This window comes from Podarcis filfolensis (assembly GCF_964270895.1).
Source record: "Podarcis filfolensis genome assembly, chromosome: 12".
Taxonomy (NCBI): Eukaryota; Metazoa; Chordata; class Lepidosauria; order Squamata; family Lacertidae; genus Podarcis; species Podarcis filfolensis.
In genome coordinates, this window is record NC_139614.1 from 10,774,524 (window position 1) to 10,793,589 (window position 19,066).

At 42.5% G+C, this 19,066-nt stretch overlaps 1 protein-coding gene across 21 annotated transcripts in view; it reads right to left on the reverse strand.

Annotated features, from left to right (window-relative positions):
* Positions 1–19,066, reverse strand: part of TRAK1 (trafficking kinesin protein 1) — a 148,197-nt gene that overhangs the window by 69,216 nt on the left and 59,915 nt on the right. For 19 of the 21 annotated variants that reach the window (XM_083577691.1, XM_083577703.1, XM_083577684.1 and 16 more), the window contains one exon: positions 13,354–13,548. Coding sequence is in view for 3 of the 21 variants with exons in the window: in XM_083577683.1 (XP_083433809.1) it covers positions 13,354–13,548 (195 nt within the window). In the remaining 18 variants the exon portion in view is untranslated. Of the gene's footprint in view, positions 1–3,313; positions 3,640–13,353; positions 13,549–19,066 lie in introns of those variants that run through there. The other 2 variants (XM_083577699.1, XM_083577687.1) reach the window with 2 other exon arrangements.

The following is a 19,066-nucleotide window of genomic DNA, read 5'->3' on the forward strand; positions in this document are numbered from 1 at the left end:
ACACAAGATTAGCTCACCTTTCAAACTCCGACACATAATAATATATGATTGGGTGTATACAAATGTATGGAGAAAGGCTGGCCTGATGAGAACCACCAATATGGAGGTCCCTGCATATACAACTTGGTTTTCACTAGATTTTCTAGTCTAGGGAACTATGTATGTTACATTTAAGGATTTGACAGTGTTCCAGCCCACAAAAGAGGGAGCAAACCAAATGTACCACACCTGCGTTAGAGAAGGCAGAACAAAACCAAGCAATGGTGCAAAGCCACAAGCCAAAGGAAAGGCAAAAGAAATGCTACAGTCGTGCGCTCATCTTTCATTAAGACAGAACAAGGCCAGAAGATCATCTGCCAGCAGGAAAGAACACAAAAGCTGGGACAACTGGGGAGCAGGTTTTCCTGTTTCACTCCACCTGGGCCTTACTCCCGTAATAACTACCATTGAAGGCAAAGTTGGTGGGAGAACCCATACCCACCGCTTGATTGCCATCAGCCAGCCTGAGAAGGCCAGAACGTGAGTGGCAGCTGCCCTGAGCTGTCCGTTCTAGATGGGGTTGCACATCTGTAGCTTCTGAGTTTTCCTGAATTCACTGCTATCTTCGGAGGCACAGGTGGCCTCAGTGGTATGGAGTGCCTTCTACAAGCTATTTCCCTAACCGGACTGTGGACTCAGTAATCTATGCTCCAGCAACCTCCAGGTGAGATCACTATGTGCGGGGCTGCTTTTGGTACAGAACGTGTACAACAAGACTATGGCCACAGGACTTCTCAGGGGGTGAGCATTTAGCACTACTTCTGCACAGCTACCCTGATTTCCAAGGCCAATTCAAAGTGCTGGTTTTAACCCACAAAGTCCTATATGTCTCAGGTGGCCAATACTGAACAAAATGCCTATCCCAAGTTGAACATGCCTAGACCATCATCTGAGCTCCTCTTCCAGGTGCCCCCTCTTCAATAGGTTGGGAGGATGGCAGCAACAGGATCTTGGGGGGTGGCAGCCCACCTTTCTATGGAATGATACCCCAAGGAAGACCCACCTGGTGCCAATGTTAACATCCTTTTGTGCCAAGTTAAGACATACCTCTTCTCTTAGGCTTCTGAGGAATTATGATAACCAATTGTACTGTTTTATTGTTAAACTTGGTGGTCGTTCTTAAAATTATGTACACATGATGCCTAGAAATGTTTTGTATTAGGCAATTAATAAAATCGAATGCCTATTACTACTAATTCTGAACACTGAAACCTGGAATAAGGAGTTTGGATCCACTAATGGCCCTACCTGCCAATTTTTCCCCAACACTGCCATTTTGAAGGTAATATACATTATATTGCATATGCTGAAAGACAGAACGGTAGACTGCGAAAGTTAATTAGCATTCTTTACTGATTTATTCTCATATTCTCGCCTTTAAAATTCAAGTGATCTTTATATCATTTTCACCAAGTCATACCGTATTTTGAGCACAAGTATTCCGGCGTATGTGTACCACAGTGCTGCAAATCTGAATTAATGAAGAAATCACTTAAATGGAAAACTGATGGTTCCTTGGACATCCCTAACTAGATGCATTTCATCATGTCATTTGAAAATTAGGTCAAACTCCTATTCTTCAAAGACAGTAGATACAATTCATGAAGCCAAACTTATTAAAAAGAGGAGTTTGTCCTTTTCTCTAATACACGAGACTTTTGAAGCTATTAAGATTTCGGGGGGGGGGGGGGATCCTGACCAAAGTTTTGTTATCCATGGCACACTAGTAATATGTGCCATTTATAATGTCTGTATAAATTCCTTTACTAGATATGTATTTTGAATTGTTTAGTAAGCATTATGGAGGGTGGAAGAAAGACAATCTGTTCAAGAGACAAAACCATAACCCCTGGCTGGGCCAGTTTAAAACCAGCAAAGTGGCAATCCTACTAGTCCTCCACCCTGTAATTTATTATGCCTATTGCCCATCATACTTTAAATTAACAAGTTCTACGTGGTCAGAAATTCTGAAAAACAGGACAGTGTAATTTTGACAACAAAACTGTTGTGGTGAGATTTAAAATAGGGAAGAGTTCACGGTTTTATTTCAACAGCATCAGCCATTTCACTTTCAGTTTATTTCACCTAAAATCTCTCAGAAGGTTTCTGGAAATCAGCTTGGCAATGTGAATGGCAGAGTAGTGAAAAGGAAAAGTGTAGCTGTCAGAGTATTAAGCATTCAAAACAGGGCCAGTAAACCATAAGAAATTATATCAGTCAGATTAACTCTTCAAAGGACAAATTCATAGAGAAAACAAATGATATAACAAATATTTTTCCCTCACATATATGCATTCTAGGTATGGATCTTTTGCAGACATTGAATTTAATATATACATGAGGAGCTCATCAGTTTCTCAAGGCTTGTAGGCGGAAAGGTTTTTTTTGTGAAATTCAGGCTAGTACTCTTAATATTTTAGCTGTGTATTTGAAAGTTTGCTCTTATCCTAGACTACGCTAGATTTTTGCACTGAAATGTAATTCCTGGTTATTGCTATGCTCATCTCAGTCACCACCTTGCCCTCGCTATAATCATGGTCCTCCTTTATTAAAACTAATATCCAGGCCAACAGCACAGCAATACCTTTGTGGCCTCTGTATTTCCATCTTGGGCTCCCATTCAGTTCTGTGGCCAGAATGAGAAGATTTGACTTTCCCGCAAGGCGGGTGGTGCAGTTTCAGCCCCTCCTCCTTCCTCACACCCACCTTTATCACGAGACTCGTGATCACATCCAGGGTGATGAAAAAGGCACTGCCATCCTGGCAGAAAACAGAAAGTTCGAGAGGAGCTGACAAAGGAGACCTGATCCCAATGTTCAAACCTAATGATTTAGGCAGAAGCAGTTGCTCTAATCGTTTCCCACAATGAAGATTTTATATGCGAAACTCAGCTGTCTCTGCCTGGCAGCCTTTAATATATGCCGTGCATCTTGCCACATCTCACTATGATATGTGCCTGTTATAATACAGGCTTCCCATTCCCACTCACCGTAGCAAATTGAGTGTGTATTGAAGCTCCAGCTGTAGCAGCAGCAATCATAATAAGCATTTAGCAGTAATTTTCTTTTGCTGAAAAGATCTTCCAGTACGTATGTACTGCTGCCACTCCCACTGGCAAAAAGCCCTACAGCAGTCTCCTGTACCATGCCTTCAATGTATGATAGGAAACGCCAAAAGCTGCCTACCTTAGCTGCACAGCCCCACAGCAGTTCTCCCAGTATAGAAGACAGAAAGACATATATTCACAAGCATGCCATAAAGAGCAGATAATTACCATCTGTACATTCCTCATAATACCAGTCCAGCTCATAGTAATCCGCTTCAATGAATTTCTGCATAGTCCGCTATCTCCTTGGGGAACGTAGGAGAGGAGATTTTATACAGATGCTACAGAGGTCAAGTGAAGCACAGCCATGCCTCCCTGCCTTTGCAGAACTGCATTCTGCCAAGGAGCTCGGAGACTGCCGGCGAGAGGCTGGACATCTTCAGCCGAAACGGAAAGGGGCAGACAATGAAAAGGAGAAAATAAAAACTTCAAAAAATAAAAAAGGGAGAGGTTTGTTGCAGCAGCTGCACCAGTGCCTGCTCTAATAAAGAAGGCTTTACACAGGAGCTGGGAATGGGAGTTAACAAAACCGTCCTATCAAAAGGCTCAGACTCTGACGTTGGAGACACACAGCACCACTTGGGGGTTCCTAACTCATTCCTTTCCCGCTCCACTCCTCGCATCTCTTTCGGTCCAATATGTTGCCATGGAGACCAGTTGGCTCCGAAAGAGATGCAGCGATGGAGGGAGGAAATGCAATTCTGCTGTTTCTTACTACGCTGGCTAGGATGTGTCTCACCAGAAGACACAAAACAGAGAGAAATGCTTCCCACGGCTATAACACAAAGAGATCCAAGTTAAGCTCCAACTTGTTACATGGCAACATCAGGTTTTGATCACTTAACACATCACCGTATCTTAATATGTACACCTAACACAATGCTGTAACAAACCGGCGTGGGTTGTATGTGTGTCCCACACCCAGAAATGTGGATAACTAAAGCTCTTTCCTTTGAACCAGTGATCCATTTTATCAAGTGCCTAACTTCTGTGAGAGCACAAAAAGGATTACAGCCAACTACAGCCATTTTGTACAAACAGGAATACAGTAGCCACCTCCTTCCTCTCCCTTCTCTCTCGAATTATTCCTAAAAATCTAAGCTTTCCATTGGTTTGCAGATGAAATTAGGAGCATGCATCTGTTCAGATATGCAAACTGATGATCTGTTGCAGGAGATTAAAATAGAACTTGGATAAGCAAATGAATAAACACATCCTGCTGGACAATATAATGAAATTCTTAACCTTTAATGTTGTTATATACACTCCGTGTTTATTTGGCTTTTGCTACAACACTCCGCCCCTCAGTAGTGTGTGTGTGTGTGTGTGTGTGTGTAGATTTCACAATCATCTGGAGCGTTTGCTGGGCATGTTTAGCCTGGAGAAGAGGAGGTTAAGGGGTGATATGATAGCCATGTTCAAATATATAAAAGGATGTCACATAGAGGAGGGAGAAAGGTTGTTTTCTGCTGCTCCAGAGAAGCGGACACGGAGCAATGGATCCAAACTACAAGAAAGAAGATTCTACCTAAACATTAGGAAGAACTTCCTGACAGTAAGAGCTGTTTGACAGTGGAATTTGCTGCCAAGGAGTGTGGTGGAGTCTCCTTCTTTGGAGGTCTTTAAGCAGAGGCTTGACAACCATATGTCAGGAGTACTCTGATGGTGTTTCCTGCTTGGCAGGGGGTTGGACTCGATGGCCTTTGTGGTCTCTTCCAACTCTATGATTCTATAATTCTATTCTATGATTCTCTGTTTAGATGGAGAAGCAAAGAAATCCAAACAGATCCTTTTTTGATATACACATAAATAACAGGCAGCAGAGAAGAAACCAGAGAACCACTGTGGGAACAAAGGCGGAGGTGGAAGTGGCAAAAGGGAGAAAAGCAGTGGCAAAAATCAGACTAGACTTGGCAGAAGGATCAGGGTAGGGCTGCCCAGAGAAGGGCTCAGAAATTGGCTGGTTGGATACTCCTAATGGTGACCAGAAAAATGAAAAAGGTGACGTCTAAAGTGACACAGGAGCTGTGCAGTTTAATCCTCTTCTCTCAATGAAACTTAAAAAGAGAGGAGAAGGAATTGGAACAGATAGGGGAATTCTAACAGTGCAGGCAGAGTGGTTACTAGAGGAGCGAATGATGGGCTGTGGCTGACTGCATGTGACATGTTGTGAAAGGCGTGGCAAGCCACAGACCCCACTCCCAATTGCTGATTTCCTGTGATGGGAGAAGCTTTGGTTAATGTGCATCCTCTTCTGGCACAGCCCCAAAGGATTTGGAAGGTTTAACGTTTGGTTTCTCTCTCTCATTATTATTAACCCCAGTTTACTTTATAGCCAACCCCTAAGTGATGGCTAACAAACCATAGTTACGATTAACGACAGATTGTCCGGTTCCGAAAAAACGGCAGGTGTGGTTAATAAAAACCGAAAATGAAAGTAGCTGTACTGGAGGAGGAGAGGGAGAAGCCCAAGTGCACAAGGCTCACTGCAGCTTGCTCCTGCCATTAATGTGGATGTAAATTGTAGGGACACGGGTGGCGCTGTGGGTTAAACCACAGAGCCTAGGACTTGTTGATCAGAAGGTCGGCTGTTCGAATCCCCCCAACGGGGTAAGCTCCCATTGCTTGGTCCCAGCTCCTGCCCACCTAGCATTTCGAAAGAACGTCAAAGTGCAAGTAGATAAATAGGTACTGCTCCAGCGGGAAGGTAAATGGTGTTTCTGTGCGCTGCTCTGGTTCGCCAGAAGCGGCTTAGTCATGCTGGCCACATGACCCGGAAGCTGTACGCCGGCTCCCTCGGCCAATAAAGCGAAATGAGCGCTGCAACCCCAGAGTCAGCCACGACTGGACCTAATGGTCAGGGGTCCCTTTACCTTTACCTTTAAATGTAGACTTTATACCATCTTAGTGTGATAAATAAATATAACTATGTGTTTAAAACATATTATGTGTCAAGTGTCCTAAAACCTGTGTCACAGTCAGCTGCAATTCAGTTAAGTATTCAGTGCAGCAAACCTACACATCGATTTCTAAAGAGCAACTAGTGCTCATCTGGCAAGGATCGGATCTCCATATGCCCTTTACACTTGCCCTTTTTCAAACAATGCAGCTGCCTCCAGGAATAAAAAAAGATAAGAGCCTATGAAATAAATTGAGACGATTATAACACCCACTACAAATTATGAGCTGCAACAGTGTAGTTCCGATTCTTACTCCACCCCTCCCCAAAAATCAAGAGAGGATATACAATTATTTTAGGAAGACATATTTGCTGCTTGCTTGAGTATGCAAGTGAAAGCTCAATGTAAAATCCCTTCTGTTCTTCCTGCCCCTAGCCCCAAATTCTGGATTTAGATCATGATTTCCCAAACCTGGGTCTCCAGCTGTTTTTGGACTACAATTCCCATAATCCTTGATCCTGCTAGCTAGGGATTACTGATTGATTAATTGATTGACTGACTGACTGACTGACTTTATATACTGCCCTATACATGAAGGTCTCAGGGTGGTTATATTCCAAAAACAGCAGAAGACCCACATTTGGGAAACCCTGATTTAGATTATCAGACTTCTTCAGGCACAGATTTCTCTTTTTTCAGTTCTCTTTGAAGCCAGTGGGAGTAGCAGTAGCAGAAATAGTGCAGTACTTAAACCTACTAGCAACACACTTGCATTTGGTGCAGGTTAATATTATCACCCCGCCTTGCCAAGAAGCCAAGGGCAATGAGTCATTCGCATCAAATTCAATTATTTGGAAACCTATCTTTAAAAATGGCATGACTAATTTCTGGGATTCAAGCCTACCTGGATGTAAAACCCTCCCACCCTGAAGAGTTTGTTTCCTGTTGAGGCTGGTTTCGGTGCTAGATCAATTTATTTCCAGGTTAAGGCCTAGTTTTGGTGCACAAGCTGCCTTGGTCACCTTTGCATGGTTACCGTTGGTCAGAGAGAGGCAGAAGGAATGTGCCCGTTAATTCTCCTTGATCTCCTACCTATCAAGCACAAACCACACTGCTCTTAAAGGAACTGTACTAGCTGTCTATAAGCTACTGAGCCAGGTTCAAGGTGTTAGTTTCAACCTTTCTCCTTACTCCCTCTTCAAGCACTGCAGCTGAGGAGAGTCTCTTGATTGTGCCATAATCTCCATTATTAGCAGCAACCAGTGGCAGGGCCTTCTCTCTAGTGGCCCCCATTTAATGGAACCATCTATTCTCTGAGCAGTGACAAATGCCAACAGTGTTCAAAACACACTCATGTACTCAGGTTTTCTGGAATTTTATCAATGGCAACCTTTGAGCTACTCACTGCATTTCATTTATTACATTATGGTGTACTTTTTTCTTTTCATTTTAATTTGTTTTATTACTTAGGTATATCATGAATTGTCATTGGCAGCTTATATGTATTTTTTGTAAACAAATTAAATATCCATAGAAGAAGAGCACCTACAAAAAGAGCTACTAAAGACTAACATTCCATACAATCCTTCACATGCTCCAAACTGAATCTCAGTTGTTTTTACATTAGAAAACCAAAGTAGAGTGAATTGGGAAAAGACCACTTAGCAGTCTTTGGTCCCATCATGGTATTTATAGCATCTGAGGGTGTCACACTAACTATTCCCAGCTCAGATTTTCTCACAACTGGGGGGAAAAAGCCAATTCAGATTGTGGAATGCAAAGGTTAAATGCTTGATGAGCTAGAATAAGTAGCTAAGCGATCACTGGACTTTGCTTCAGTTAGGAACAAAACAAGTGAAGAAGTTGGCTGCATTCTAAGAAGATTGTAAGCAAATGTTACTTTCTGGGGTCTAATGAGACTAACATTTCCTTTTGTGAGTGAATTAAATGCACTACTAAAAGATCAAGTACCTCTTTCAAAAGGGCATATCTGCTGCCTGGGTTTAGCTTTTGTTAGCTCTGGTATAGGATGAATTTACTAAAATATCTCGTCATCTATTACAGCACACTGCTATTACACCAAAGCTTTCAGATGGGATGGATATTGAGTCAGATTCCCAAAGGTTCAGAGGTCCCTCTGTGTGAGCAGACGGCACATTTACATGCACAATAGGTGCATATTTCTCCAAATTCTGCAAATCATCTTCTCAGGTGCAGCCCCAGGCCCATATCCCATTCTGTTTCAGAGGGTCCTCCAGCTCTCGGAATTGGCTTTTCAGAGGGCACAAGAGGCTGCAGCAAACTCAAGAGGAAGAAAAACTAATAAATTCTTAAGACTATTGCTAGGCATTGCTCTATGCAATGACTTGCATCTTTCTGGGTTTTTTGTTCATTTTTAAATAGTTTCCGTTACATAGTAATAAAAATGATATGTAAAGAACAAAAAAAAAATCACCAACACATAATTTAAAAACAGATGGAATTGCTTGGTAATTATATTCTAGCTTCACCCTCAAGTCATAGGGTGGCCCTAAAATGGCCTTTGCTAAAAGTTACTTGGGCAGCAGTCACTATCTTTAGCGATGAAGGATCAGAGGTGAAACAATACACAATTCAGAGCATCACTACGGCTATATATACAGCGAAGTTAAGATACCTTTATGAACCTTTAAAAATGTTATCTAACACACAAGCTCCATGAAAAAAATAAGCAGCAATAAATACATTTATGCAGATTTAGTCAAAATGAGCAGATCAATATTTCCATAATTAAAAAGGAGAGAGGGAAGACCAGGTCCTACTTATTTGAAAAGTAATAGTTTATATATGTAAGGCCAAACAGTATTTTAGAGCACTCCATATACAGGAGAAACGTCATTTTTCCTTGCTGCAAAAGACAGGCATTTATTTAAAATAGCTCTTCTGAAACATGGGAGGCTTGAAACAGATTACTCAATTGATTCTGACTCACTATGTTGATACATCTTACATTGCTTGGAGCAGGGGTCAGCAAACTTTTTCAGCAGGGGGCCGGTCCACCGTCCCTCGGACCATGCGGTGGGCCGGACTATATTTGGGGCGGGTGGCGGGGGGGGGGGGGAAATGAACAAATTCCTATGCTCCACAAATAACCCAGGGATGCATTTAAATAAAAGCACACATTCTACTCATGTAAAAACACCAGGCAGGCCCCACAAATAATCCAGAGATGCATTTTAAATAAAAGGACACATTCTACTCATGTAAAAACATGCTGTGTCCGTGGGCCAGATTTAGAAGCGATTGGGCCAGATCCAGCCCCCAGGCCTTAGGTTGCCTACCCATGGCTTAGAGTCTGCCATATTGCATGCCCTGTACTATACACAACTGACAATGGCACAAAGATCACAAAGCACGGGGCATACAAAGTTGCGCAAGGGCGAAAAACTATTTAGTGGCAAACAGAAGATTTAACTGAAGTTGCAACTATTTCCAAAGAGAGAGACTGCCAAACTCCTACAACCATACGGCGGGGATGTGGCACTTTGCATGAATTGTTGCCAATATTTTAGCAGACATAGGGAATCCAGTGGAACTTCAATAGAAGTAATAATTCAATTAAAGACAGAAGGCATGTGAACTAAGCAAAGTGAGCCTCTTCCCTAACCTTATGCGCTCCAGACATATTGGACTACAGAGGTGTGTGGATTAAGCTGATGGCAATTGTAGTCCAAAATGTCTGGAGGGCACCAGGTTGGAGAATGCTGCTTTTCAACAGTAGCGGTAGTTAAGAAAAAGAAAAAGAATTCCACATTTGTAGTGGGAAAGGAGGCAGCTGTCTCAATTCAGACCCAAATTAATTAGCGCTTGACTGCTAGATAAATTGTAATTTAATTATTCTATGCTGCAGCCTCCTCTGAAATTCCTTTCTTCATGTACGGCCATCTTAAAATCTGTGGCAAAATGTTCTTGTAACATGAAACATTCTTCTATTGGTTTATGAAATATTAAAAAGTAGCAAAATAAAGGAAACTTAGAAAGGAAGTAGTCAACTCTAAGCTAAAGTAAAAGATCTACAATGTTGAAAAATGTAGATGATAGTGATAAACGATTCTACAAAATCAGCATAACATTATTATGTAACACAAGAGCCTTAACAGCGCTTTGACAAACAAATAACCTACTTGGTCAAAGCTGTAGAATTTATTTTTGTGCAGATTTTCAAATGGACAGCTTCTCAACATTTGTCTGGTACAGAACAGCTTAGAAAATTCTATTGCTTCAAGGGATCAGACAAAAATGACTCATTAATTCTCTTTACAGCTGTATAATTCTGTTCAGATACTTCAAATGCCACTTATATATTAGATCATCCAAGGATACAGCTACATGCTACAGTGGTACCTCAGGTTACATACGCTTCAGGTTACATACGCTTCAGGTTACACACTCCGCTAACCCAGAAATAGTGCTTCAGGTTAAGAACTTTGCTTCAGGATGAGAACAGAAATTGTGCTCCGGCGGCGCGGCAGCAGCAGGAGGCCCCATTAGCTAAAATGGTGCTTCAGATTAAGAACAGTTTCAGGTTAAGAACAGACCTCCGGAAGGAATTAAGTACTTAACCTGGGGTACCACTGTACAAAGTACCTGTGACTGTTACACACAAAAACCCGAAGCGCTTTTCCAAATTATCCCCATCCCTCTTGAACATCTTGCCTTCTTCACATTAATGTTTCTCAGCATGCGGGCTGCAAAGCTCCGCTGATCATCAGTCAACCTGTCCCAAGTCTGGATCCTTGTCCTATGCCAAGACAAACTGTCCTATGCAAGTTTTACCACCCACCCACCCAAATCAAAGCTGTGACCATTTTTAATCTATATCCTGTTTAGGTACGATTCCTGCTCTCTCTGCTTCCACTACAGATGCAAGTTGTACTTGAGATTATGGAGGAAGAAACACTGAAATAGTGAGGCACTAGGCATGTGACAGAGGCTAATAGAAATTAACAGTAGTCATGTGGCTTTCAGTATTCACTAAACAATGTGTGACAAGAATCACTCTAGCAACAGTTATGAGAACACCAGTGAATCTTAATGCATTTTTTTGTTCTTGTTTCTGAATACAATACAATGCTATCAAACCAGCATAAGCAGAAAGTGCTTATGACCCCTGAAGTACATAACATATCCTTATCAGGAACTGTGGATGAAACAGTGGCTGTGGATCAGCGACCTGGAAGCAGTTAATGCCAGATTTGGATTATTCTCCTTAATGACCTTTAAAGCCCTTTGTGGCTTCGGGCCCTCGTATTTACGGGACCGCCTCTATTGGTATGCCCCGCAGAGGACCTTAAGGTCTATGAGTAATCATAGTTTAGAGGTCCCGGGCCCTAAGGAAGTCAGACTATCCTCCACCAGGGCCAGGGCCTTTTCAGTGATGGCTCCAACCTGGTGGAATGCTCTGTCCCATGAGACCAGGGCCCTGCAGGATTTAACCTCCTTCTGTCGGGTCTGTAAGACAGAGCTATTCCGCCTGGCCTTTAATTTGAATTCAGCCTGATATTCTATTTCTCTTCTCTTCCCTCCCCCTCCGCTTTTATGAAGATTACCTGCTCTGAGACCCCACAGCTAATTCTCCTCTGGCCTCCTCGCTGGCCAAAGTAGGACTAATTCAGCCAGCTAGCCCTGGTGATTATCTAATGCTTATTAGATGGATTTCCCCTAAATCAAATTCTGAACTTTGAATTTTATTGTTATTCATGTTTTTATTCTGTATTTTATGTTGCTTTCACAATTACAGTGGTAACTCGGGTTACATATGCTTCAGGTTACATACGCTTCAGGTTATAGACTCTGCTAACCCAGAAATAGTACCTCGGGTTAAGAACTTTGCTTCAGGATGAGAACAGAAATCATGCGGTGGCTGCACAGCAGCAGCGGGAGGCCCCATTAGCTAAAGTGGTGTTTCAGGTTAAGAACAGTTTCAGGTTAAGAACGGGCCTCCAGAACGAATTAAGTACTTAACCCGAGGTACCGCTGTGTTTTAAATTTGTTGTTAGCCACCCTGAGCCTGGTTTTTGAACCGGAAAAGGCAGGGTATAAATAAAAATTTATTTATCTATTTATAATGCAGACTATTGGTAGCCCATTGGCTGTCAGTTACTACACAATCAAGGATTATATCCATCACACCCATAGTTTATTATTATTCAGCCAATCAAAAGATGTAAAACTGCGTGGAAAACATCACCTTCCTCCCCAACCCCACCACAAAATGATGACATTTTAGGTGCTTGAAAAAACAACATTGCCATAACATTAAAAAATATAGCCTTGGGAAAAGATGTGTACCCAAAAGGCAAGCAAATGAACATTTATTTAGCAGGAGGAGTTGATTGTACAGGCCCACACTTCAAATCTAGGTTTAATCTCTTGGTACTTTTCTCTGAAAGTTTAACTGACCTACTTACAAAAAGATAAGACATTGTGTGTGTTTAAAAAACTGTGATGATATTTTAAGGGTATTTCTTAATGTCAGCTATTTTAAGGGTGATGATACTTTAAGGGTATTTCTTAATGTCAACTCCTTTATTGTGAATAGCATTTTATAGAGGTATAAATAACTGTAAATATGAAAAGTGACAAAATATTCTCTATTTTTTTTCCCTTGGTTATATGTATTTTCTTTTTCTTTTGTATTTTCTTTTGTTGTAAATATGTATGTTTTCTAATCTGCACTTAATAATTTTTTTAAAAAAAGAGAGAGATTTTTCAAGGCCACTCCAATTTTTGTTTTAATTGAAGTTTGACTCCCATTTGCTTTTTGGTCACCAACCGTGTTGCGATGGCTGGTAGGTTAGCAACCTATGCTGCTGTTTTTCATTCCCACCAGACCCAACTAGAGTTAAGCAGCTTGCGGGTAGGACTGCAGCCTCAGCATCTTAGCTTGCCGCTGTATTACAAGCCAAAGGAAAGTCATGCACTTCAAGGAAACTGACATATGCAAGCTACATTCCAAATGCTTTTAGCTGGGTTTAAAATGTCACATACAGCCTACAACAGAAATGCTATTATGAGTGGTATATTTTTTTCAACTGTGTTTTCCACCAGCTTTGCATATATTATATAGTGCTTCATGGAAGGAACAGATACAGACTCATGATTTCTATTGAACCAGTGACAGTTTTCAATGTGATCCATCCCACATATTGCATTATTTATCCAAGAATAGCTGCTAAATTGAGGAAATTTGGGGTACATGGGGAGAAGGCAACTCATAAATTCTACAGGTAATTGCATTTGAGGACAAATGAATACGTTTGGACTTACGGAAGTATTTCAGTGTCTCTTCTATTTGCTCTGTTGTTAAATCAATATTAGCATCAGGAGAAAGGAGAGGTGTATGAAGCCAGTCGTCGTGGTCATAACCATAGATGGTGTCTGCTCTTAGCTTGTAGTGTGGTAGCTGCTCTTCAAGCAGACTGATGATTTCAACTTCGGGAAGATTTGTACTATTGCACACATCTAAGGAGAGGGGAAAGACAAGCACAGAAACCGGGTTACACCGCTTTCAAAATAAAAATAGAAACACTTGTGATTTAATACAAGCCACATCAGCAAAATCCCATCCAACGCATTCCATCATCTCCAAAAAAATTCCATCTGAAAGAGGAGGGTGTTGCATTGCTTAGAAGCTCTGACTAAACATTTCGTAAGAAACCGAATAAGAAGCTTTTGTCTCAAAATGTGGGCATTTCGCTGCTTATGAGCTACAACTACAGAAACCAGAAACTAGAACATTAAGCATTTCTGTCAACAGGCTTTGCTTCAATGCAAGTTTGCCTACTGGAACGCTTGCCCAAATGTAAAGCTATTCCATGTGCTTTTTTTTTAATTATTAAATTTTCCATTTTAACAATCCAATCAAACCACATTAATATTCCAAATTATTCAAATTATCCAGTAATCAAACAATCCAAATATTATGCCAAATTATAAATTTTTGGGCGGACTTCCCATGCTCCGAGGTTGGGGTGTGTGTGTTTCTAAATCATCTCATATTTCTCATATTTCTGCTATTCCATGTGCTTTAGACAAGAAAATATTGACCAGAGACTTTAAACTCTGGTGCTATTATTAGTATGTACATATAGGCTACCTGTTACCAGCATTAGCTGTGAGCTTTTTGTTTCTGATAGAAGAAATGTATTGCAATACTCCTAAAGGTTTGCAGTCTATTTCATCCACAGCAACCACGCCACAAAAACCAGCACCACACAACCTTGCTTCCCAGGAGCAAGACAACAAGCAGCTGTTAATATAAATTGCCTAGTACCGTATTTTTCGCTCTATAGGACGCACCAGAGAATAAGATGCACCTAGTTTTGGGGGAAGGAAAACAAGAAAAAAATTGAATCCCAGAAGCCAGAACAGCAAGAGGGATCTGGCTTCGGGGATACTGTGTTGCTGTTCTGGCTTCTGGGATAATAGTGCCAAGCCTCTTCAGGGCAATGGGATGAAGGCTCCCCCTGCCCGGAAGAGGCTAAGGCAGAAGCCAGGACAGGCGCCTCGCTGAAGGGGTGCTGCACAGTTCTCCCTCTTTGCACAGCGTCACTCCTTCGCAGGAGAGCCGCTGTGCAGAGAGGGAGAACTGTGCAGCGCCCCTTCAAACGAAGCTGGAGAAGGAACAGAAGGAGACCTTTCTGTTCCTCCTCTGGCTTCGCTGGACAAGCGCGTTGCTGCGAAGCCGGAGGAGGAACAAAAGGAGACCCTTCTGTTCCTCCTCCGGCTTCCAGGACAGGCGCCTCGCTGAAGGGGCACTGTGCAGTTCTCCCTCTTTGCGCAGCGCCCCTTCAAGTGAAGCTGCAGAAGGAACAGAAGGAGACGCTTCTGTTCCTCCTCAGGCTTCCATGACAGGCGCCTCGCTGAAGCTTTCCGCTGCTCCCCACAGCTTGTGGGGCTGGCGGTGGGGAAAGCCAAGCTTCCCTCACCGCCAGCCCTGGGGAGCAGCGGGAAGGCTGCATGTAGCCTTTCCGCTGCTCCCCGCGTTTGCGGGGCTGGTGAGGGAAGCCCGGGTTAACCCCACCGCAGTCCAAGGGACCACACATTCGCTCCATAAGACGCATAGACATTTCCCCTTAGATTTTAAGAGGGGAAAGTATGTCTTATTGAGCGAAAAATACGGTAAAGGTAAAGGTACCCCTGCCCGTACGGGCCAGTCGTGACCGACTCTAGGGTTGTGCGCTCATCTCACTCAAGAGGCCGGGAGCCGGAGCCGTCCGAAGACACTTCCGGGTCACGTGGCCAGCGTGACGAGGCTGCACTGGTGAGCCAGCACCAGCACCGCACACGGAAACGCCGTTTACCTTCCCGCTATAAAGCGGTACCTATTTATCTACTTGCACTTAGGGGTGCTTTCGAACTGCTAGGTGGGCAGGAGCTGGGACCGAACGACGGGAGCTCACCCCGCCGCGGGGATTTGAACCGCCGACCTTACAATCAGCAAGTCCTAGGCCCTGAGGTTTTACCCACAGCGCCATCCGCGTCCCTTTGAAAAATACGGTAATTACATGCTATTTGTTCCTGTTTCATCTCTACCCCAGTTCAAGGCTTTTATCACTTCTACCTCACCATTACTAGGGAAGAGGTCTCCCTCATCCTTTATGACAAAGCAATGTTGCTGGGCATCAGTGATCTCATCGCCATGTGACTCAAGGAAGCCTCAAAAGAGAAATGTTTTACGAAAATAGCTCCCATGTGCTAAGCCAGGGAATGAGAAAGATGCCAGGCATTATCTTCAGCTAAAACCCTTTACTCATTTTGTTGCATTTTTTTTTTTTTTAATTCAAAAGCCTACATTTCAAGCCATCCCACTGAAGCCAGTTACATGTGCTTTTATGGAGCTACATTTTTTTAAAGCCTAAATGCATTGACTATAGATACATGCCAAGAGTTGAAAGGATGTGTGCCATAATTATTTTAGCTCTCAATGCACAAAACCTCTCGCCACTGTGCCTGGGTCTTTTGTGAATGCCAAGAATACTGCACCAACGTGAATTAAAAACGGAACCATGCTTGTGCTGTGATTTTGGTTTCACTGCAATTTAGTTTCATGATCACAAAAAATCCAGTTAAAATATTACTAATAATAATAACGATAATGATGAAGATTATAGATCTTAGGTTTGTTTGTTTCCAAAATAACCAGCAATACCTGTACTTCCCCTTGGATTATTTAAAGCTTTCTTTGCCCCCCCCCCCCCAGATGCTCATTGCGGCATACATACTTCTCTAGCCATCCATTTCATTCTTACAACAACACTGTGAGGTAGGTTGGGTTGGGAGTTCATGACTGGCTCAAGGTCACCAGGTGACCTGGGATCTGAAGCTGGGCATCCCTGTCCTGAGTAAAACACTGAACTCTACACCATACTGACTCTCTCACCCAAGATGGAAGCACATTTTTCCAGGATATCTTACATCAGCAATTGGATTGAGTGGGATAAAATGTATGAACGCAGCCGACATAAATGGCATTAAGGGTGCCTCAGAGCAAGGGCCAAATCTTCCTGGATTCTCAAAAGTGTGTGACTCCTTCACAGTATCTGCACCCTGGTCTCTTAACTATGCCTAGTTGATAAAGAGTCTCGCTGCTTGTCCTTCTGTGAGCTCATTACATCTACCAAAAGCTTGGGAAACTGTTGTGTGATGGGCCAATGGCCGTAATAAAGATCAATACAATACCAAAAGCTTCTTACTTGACTTATTTTCAGCCCAAAGAGAACAGCCAATTATCTTAATAAGGAAAGGAGGAGCCACCGGATTTGTTGAACTGTGCAAAGATCAGTTCTGGTACTTGCTATCACATCCACCCTTCATCCCATTAATGCTTACTGAAGCTTTCACTAGTCAATTAAAAAAAGATTCTGCACAAGGGGCACAGATACAGGACATGGGTGCCAATTCTCAATGAAAGCCACGGCTATGTTTTCTACTGCAAATAATACAGCCTTTAAAACAGCATTGTGGGGAAAGCTATTAACATTATCCAGTAACCAGAATCCTAAAGGGACTTAAAGCTTTTTGAAGTTTAATTTGAAAGACTGTTTAGAACCAGCAGGTTGCTTCTTGGGATTAAGGGGCAGGAGAGAGAAGAGATAACCCTCCCTTTCCAAACCAAACAGCTTACCAGGGGAGCCAAAGTAAATGCAGGATGTTTTAAATGAACACCTTTCCCCCTCGTTGAACATCTCATGTTATTAGTACTGTACTGCTGTGTTAGGAGGGTAAGCTAGTGCCACCTGGTGCTCAGTAATCTCAATGACTCAGAATTCAGGCACAAAAATAGTCCTCTGCAATAAAAGTTGCATCCTGGACCAGAAAGACAGCAGAAAGGAGTAGGGAACGACACAGATCTGTACACCTGACAATTAATGGAAGCCCCACCTCTGCTTGAAGTAAAGGTAAAGGGACCCCTGACCATTAGGTCCAGTCGCGGATGAATCTGGGGTTGCAGCGTACAGCTTCCGGGTCATGTGGCCAGCATGACTAAGCCGCTTCTGGCAAACCAGAGCAGTGCATGGAAACGCTGTTTACCTTCCCACCAGAGCGGTACCTATTTATCTACTTGCACTTTGGCGTGCTTTCGAACTGCTAGGTTGGCAGGAGCAGGGACCGAGCAACGGGAGCTCACCCAGTTGCGGGGATTCGAACCGCCGACCTTCTGATCGGCAAGTCCTGGGCTCTGTGGTTTAACCCACAGCACCACCCGCTGGTGCTTCAACTGATAATACTCAAGGATGGGCAGAATGCTTTTTTGTTTTGTTTTGTTATGTATACACAAAAGGGTATTTGCTGAGAATAGATGAAACTTTTAGCCATTAAAGCAAGACAACAGACATCAAAATCATATGGTCTCCTCTATCTTAAACCAGAATGAGAATTTATTTAATAGAAGCTCCTAGATCATATTTTCAAAGGAGACAGGATCTGGTTCCATAGACTAATGATACCCCTCAGCTAGATACATAAATACTGGAACATATATATATAGTGTGTGTGTGTGTGTGTGTGTGTGTGTACACTAACAAGGTCCTCTGAGTTCCTGAGAAACGCAGTATCACATAAAGATCAAAGGCTTTGCTTTTTCACAGCAAAACATGGCCTCACCAGCTTCTGGAGGATGTGGGCCCCAAGGTTGCAGGAATCTCCATCGTTATGCAGGACGCTCCTCCTAGCCTGTAACACTGTTCTAAGCCTAGGGCACCATTGTTATTATTATTATTTATTCATTTAATTAATTAATTTCTATACCACCCTATACCTGAAGGTCTCAGGGAGGTTCACATAAAATATCAAATACTATACATAAAATCAAAATAAAAACAACAACTCAATAACCCCCCCACACACATACACAAAGAACCAGCATTTTTTAAAAGGGCATAGGATGAAGATCAAGTCATGCAAAGGCCTAGTTGAAAAGGAACATTTTTGCACCATGAAAGTGACATGCAAACATCACTTTTTCAATGACGCATCAACTGTCACAATGCACTTCATGTTATGCTCCTCTTACCCACTTAAGACAGTGTGCACTAATTTGCAGAGGACAGTGACCCTTTGCAAAAAGTAATGGAAAGAGCACCTCAACAAGTGAGGAGATTTGTAGTTGAATTAACATTTCCATTAAAACATTTTCAAAAGACAATTAAAAGGGCTTTTAAAGAGAAGTAGAAAAGTGAATCACAGAATTGTAGAGTTGGAAGGGACCATGGAGATCATCTAGTCCAACCCCCCTTGCAATGCAGAAATATGCAGCTGTCCCATACAGAGATCAAACCTGCAACCTTGGCATCATCAGCACCATGCTCTAACCACCTGAGCTAACCAGCTAAAGAAAAACTTTAAGATGGGCTACCCAAAGCAGACCTTGGTCGAGGGTGGCCATGCGTTTTTCTTTCCAGAAAGCAATTCTGCATTTGAAGCGCTTCCTGATTTACCGTATTTTTCGCCCTATAGGACGCACTTTTTCCCCTCCAAA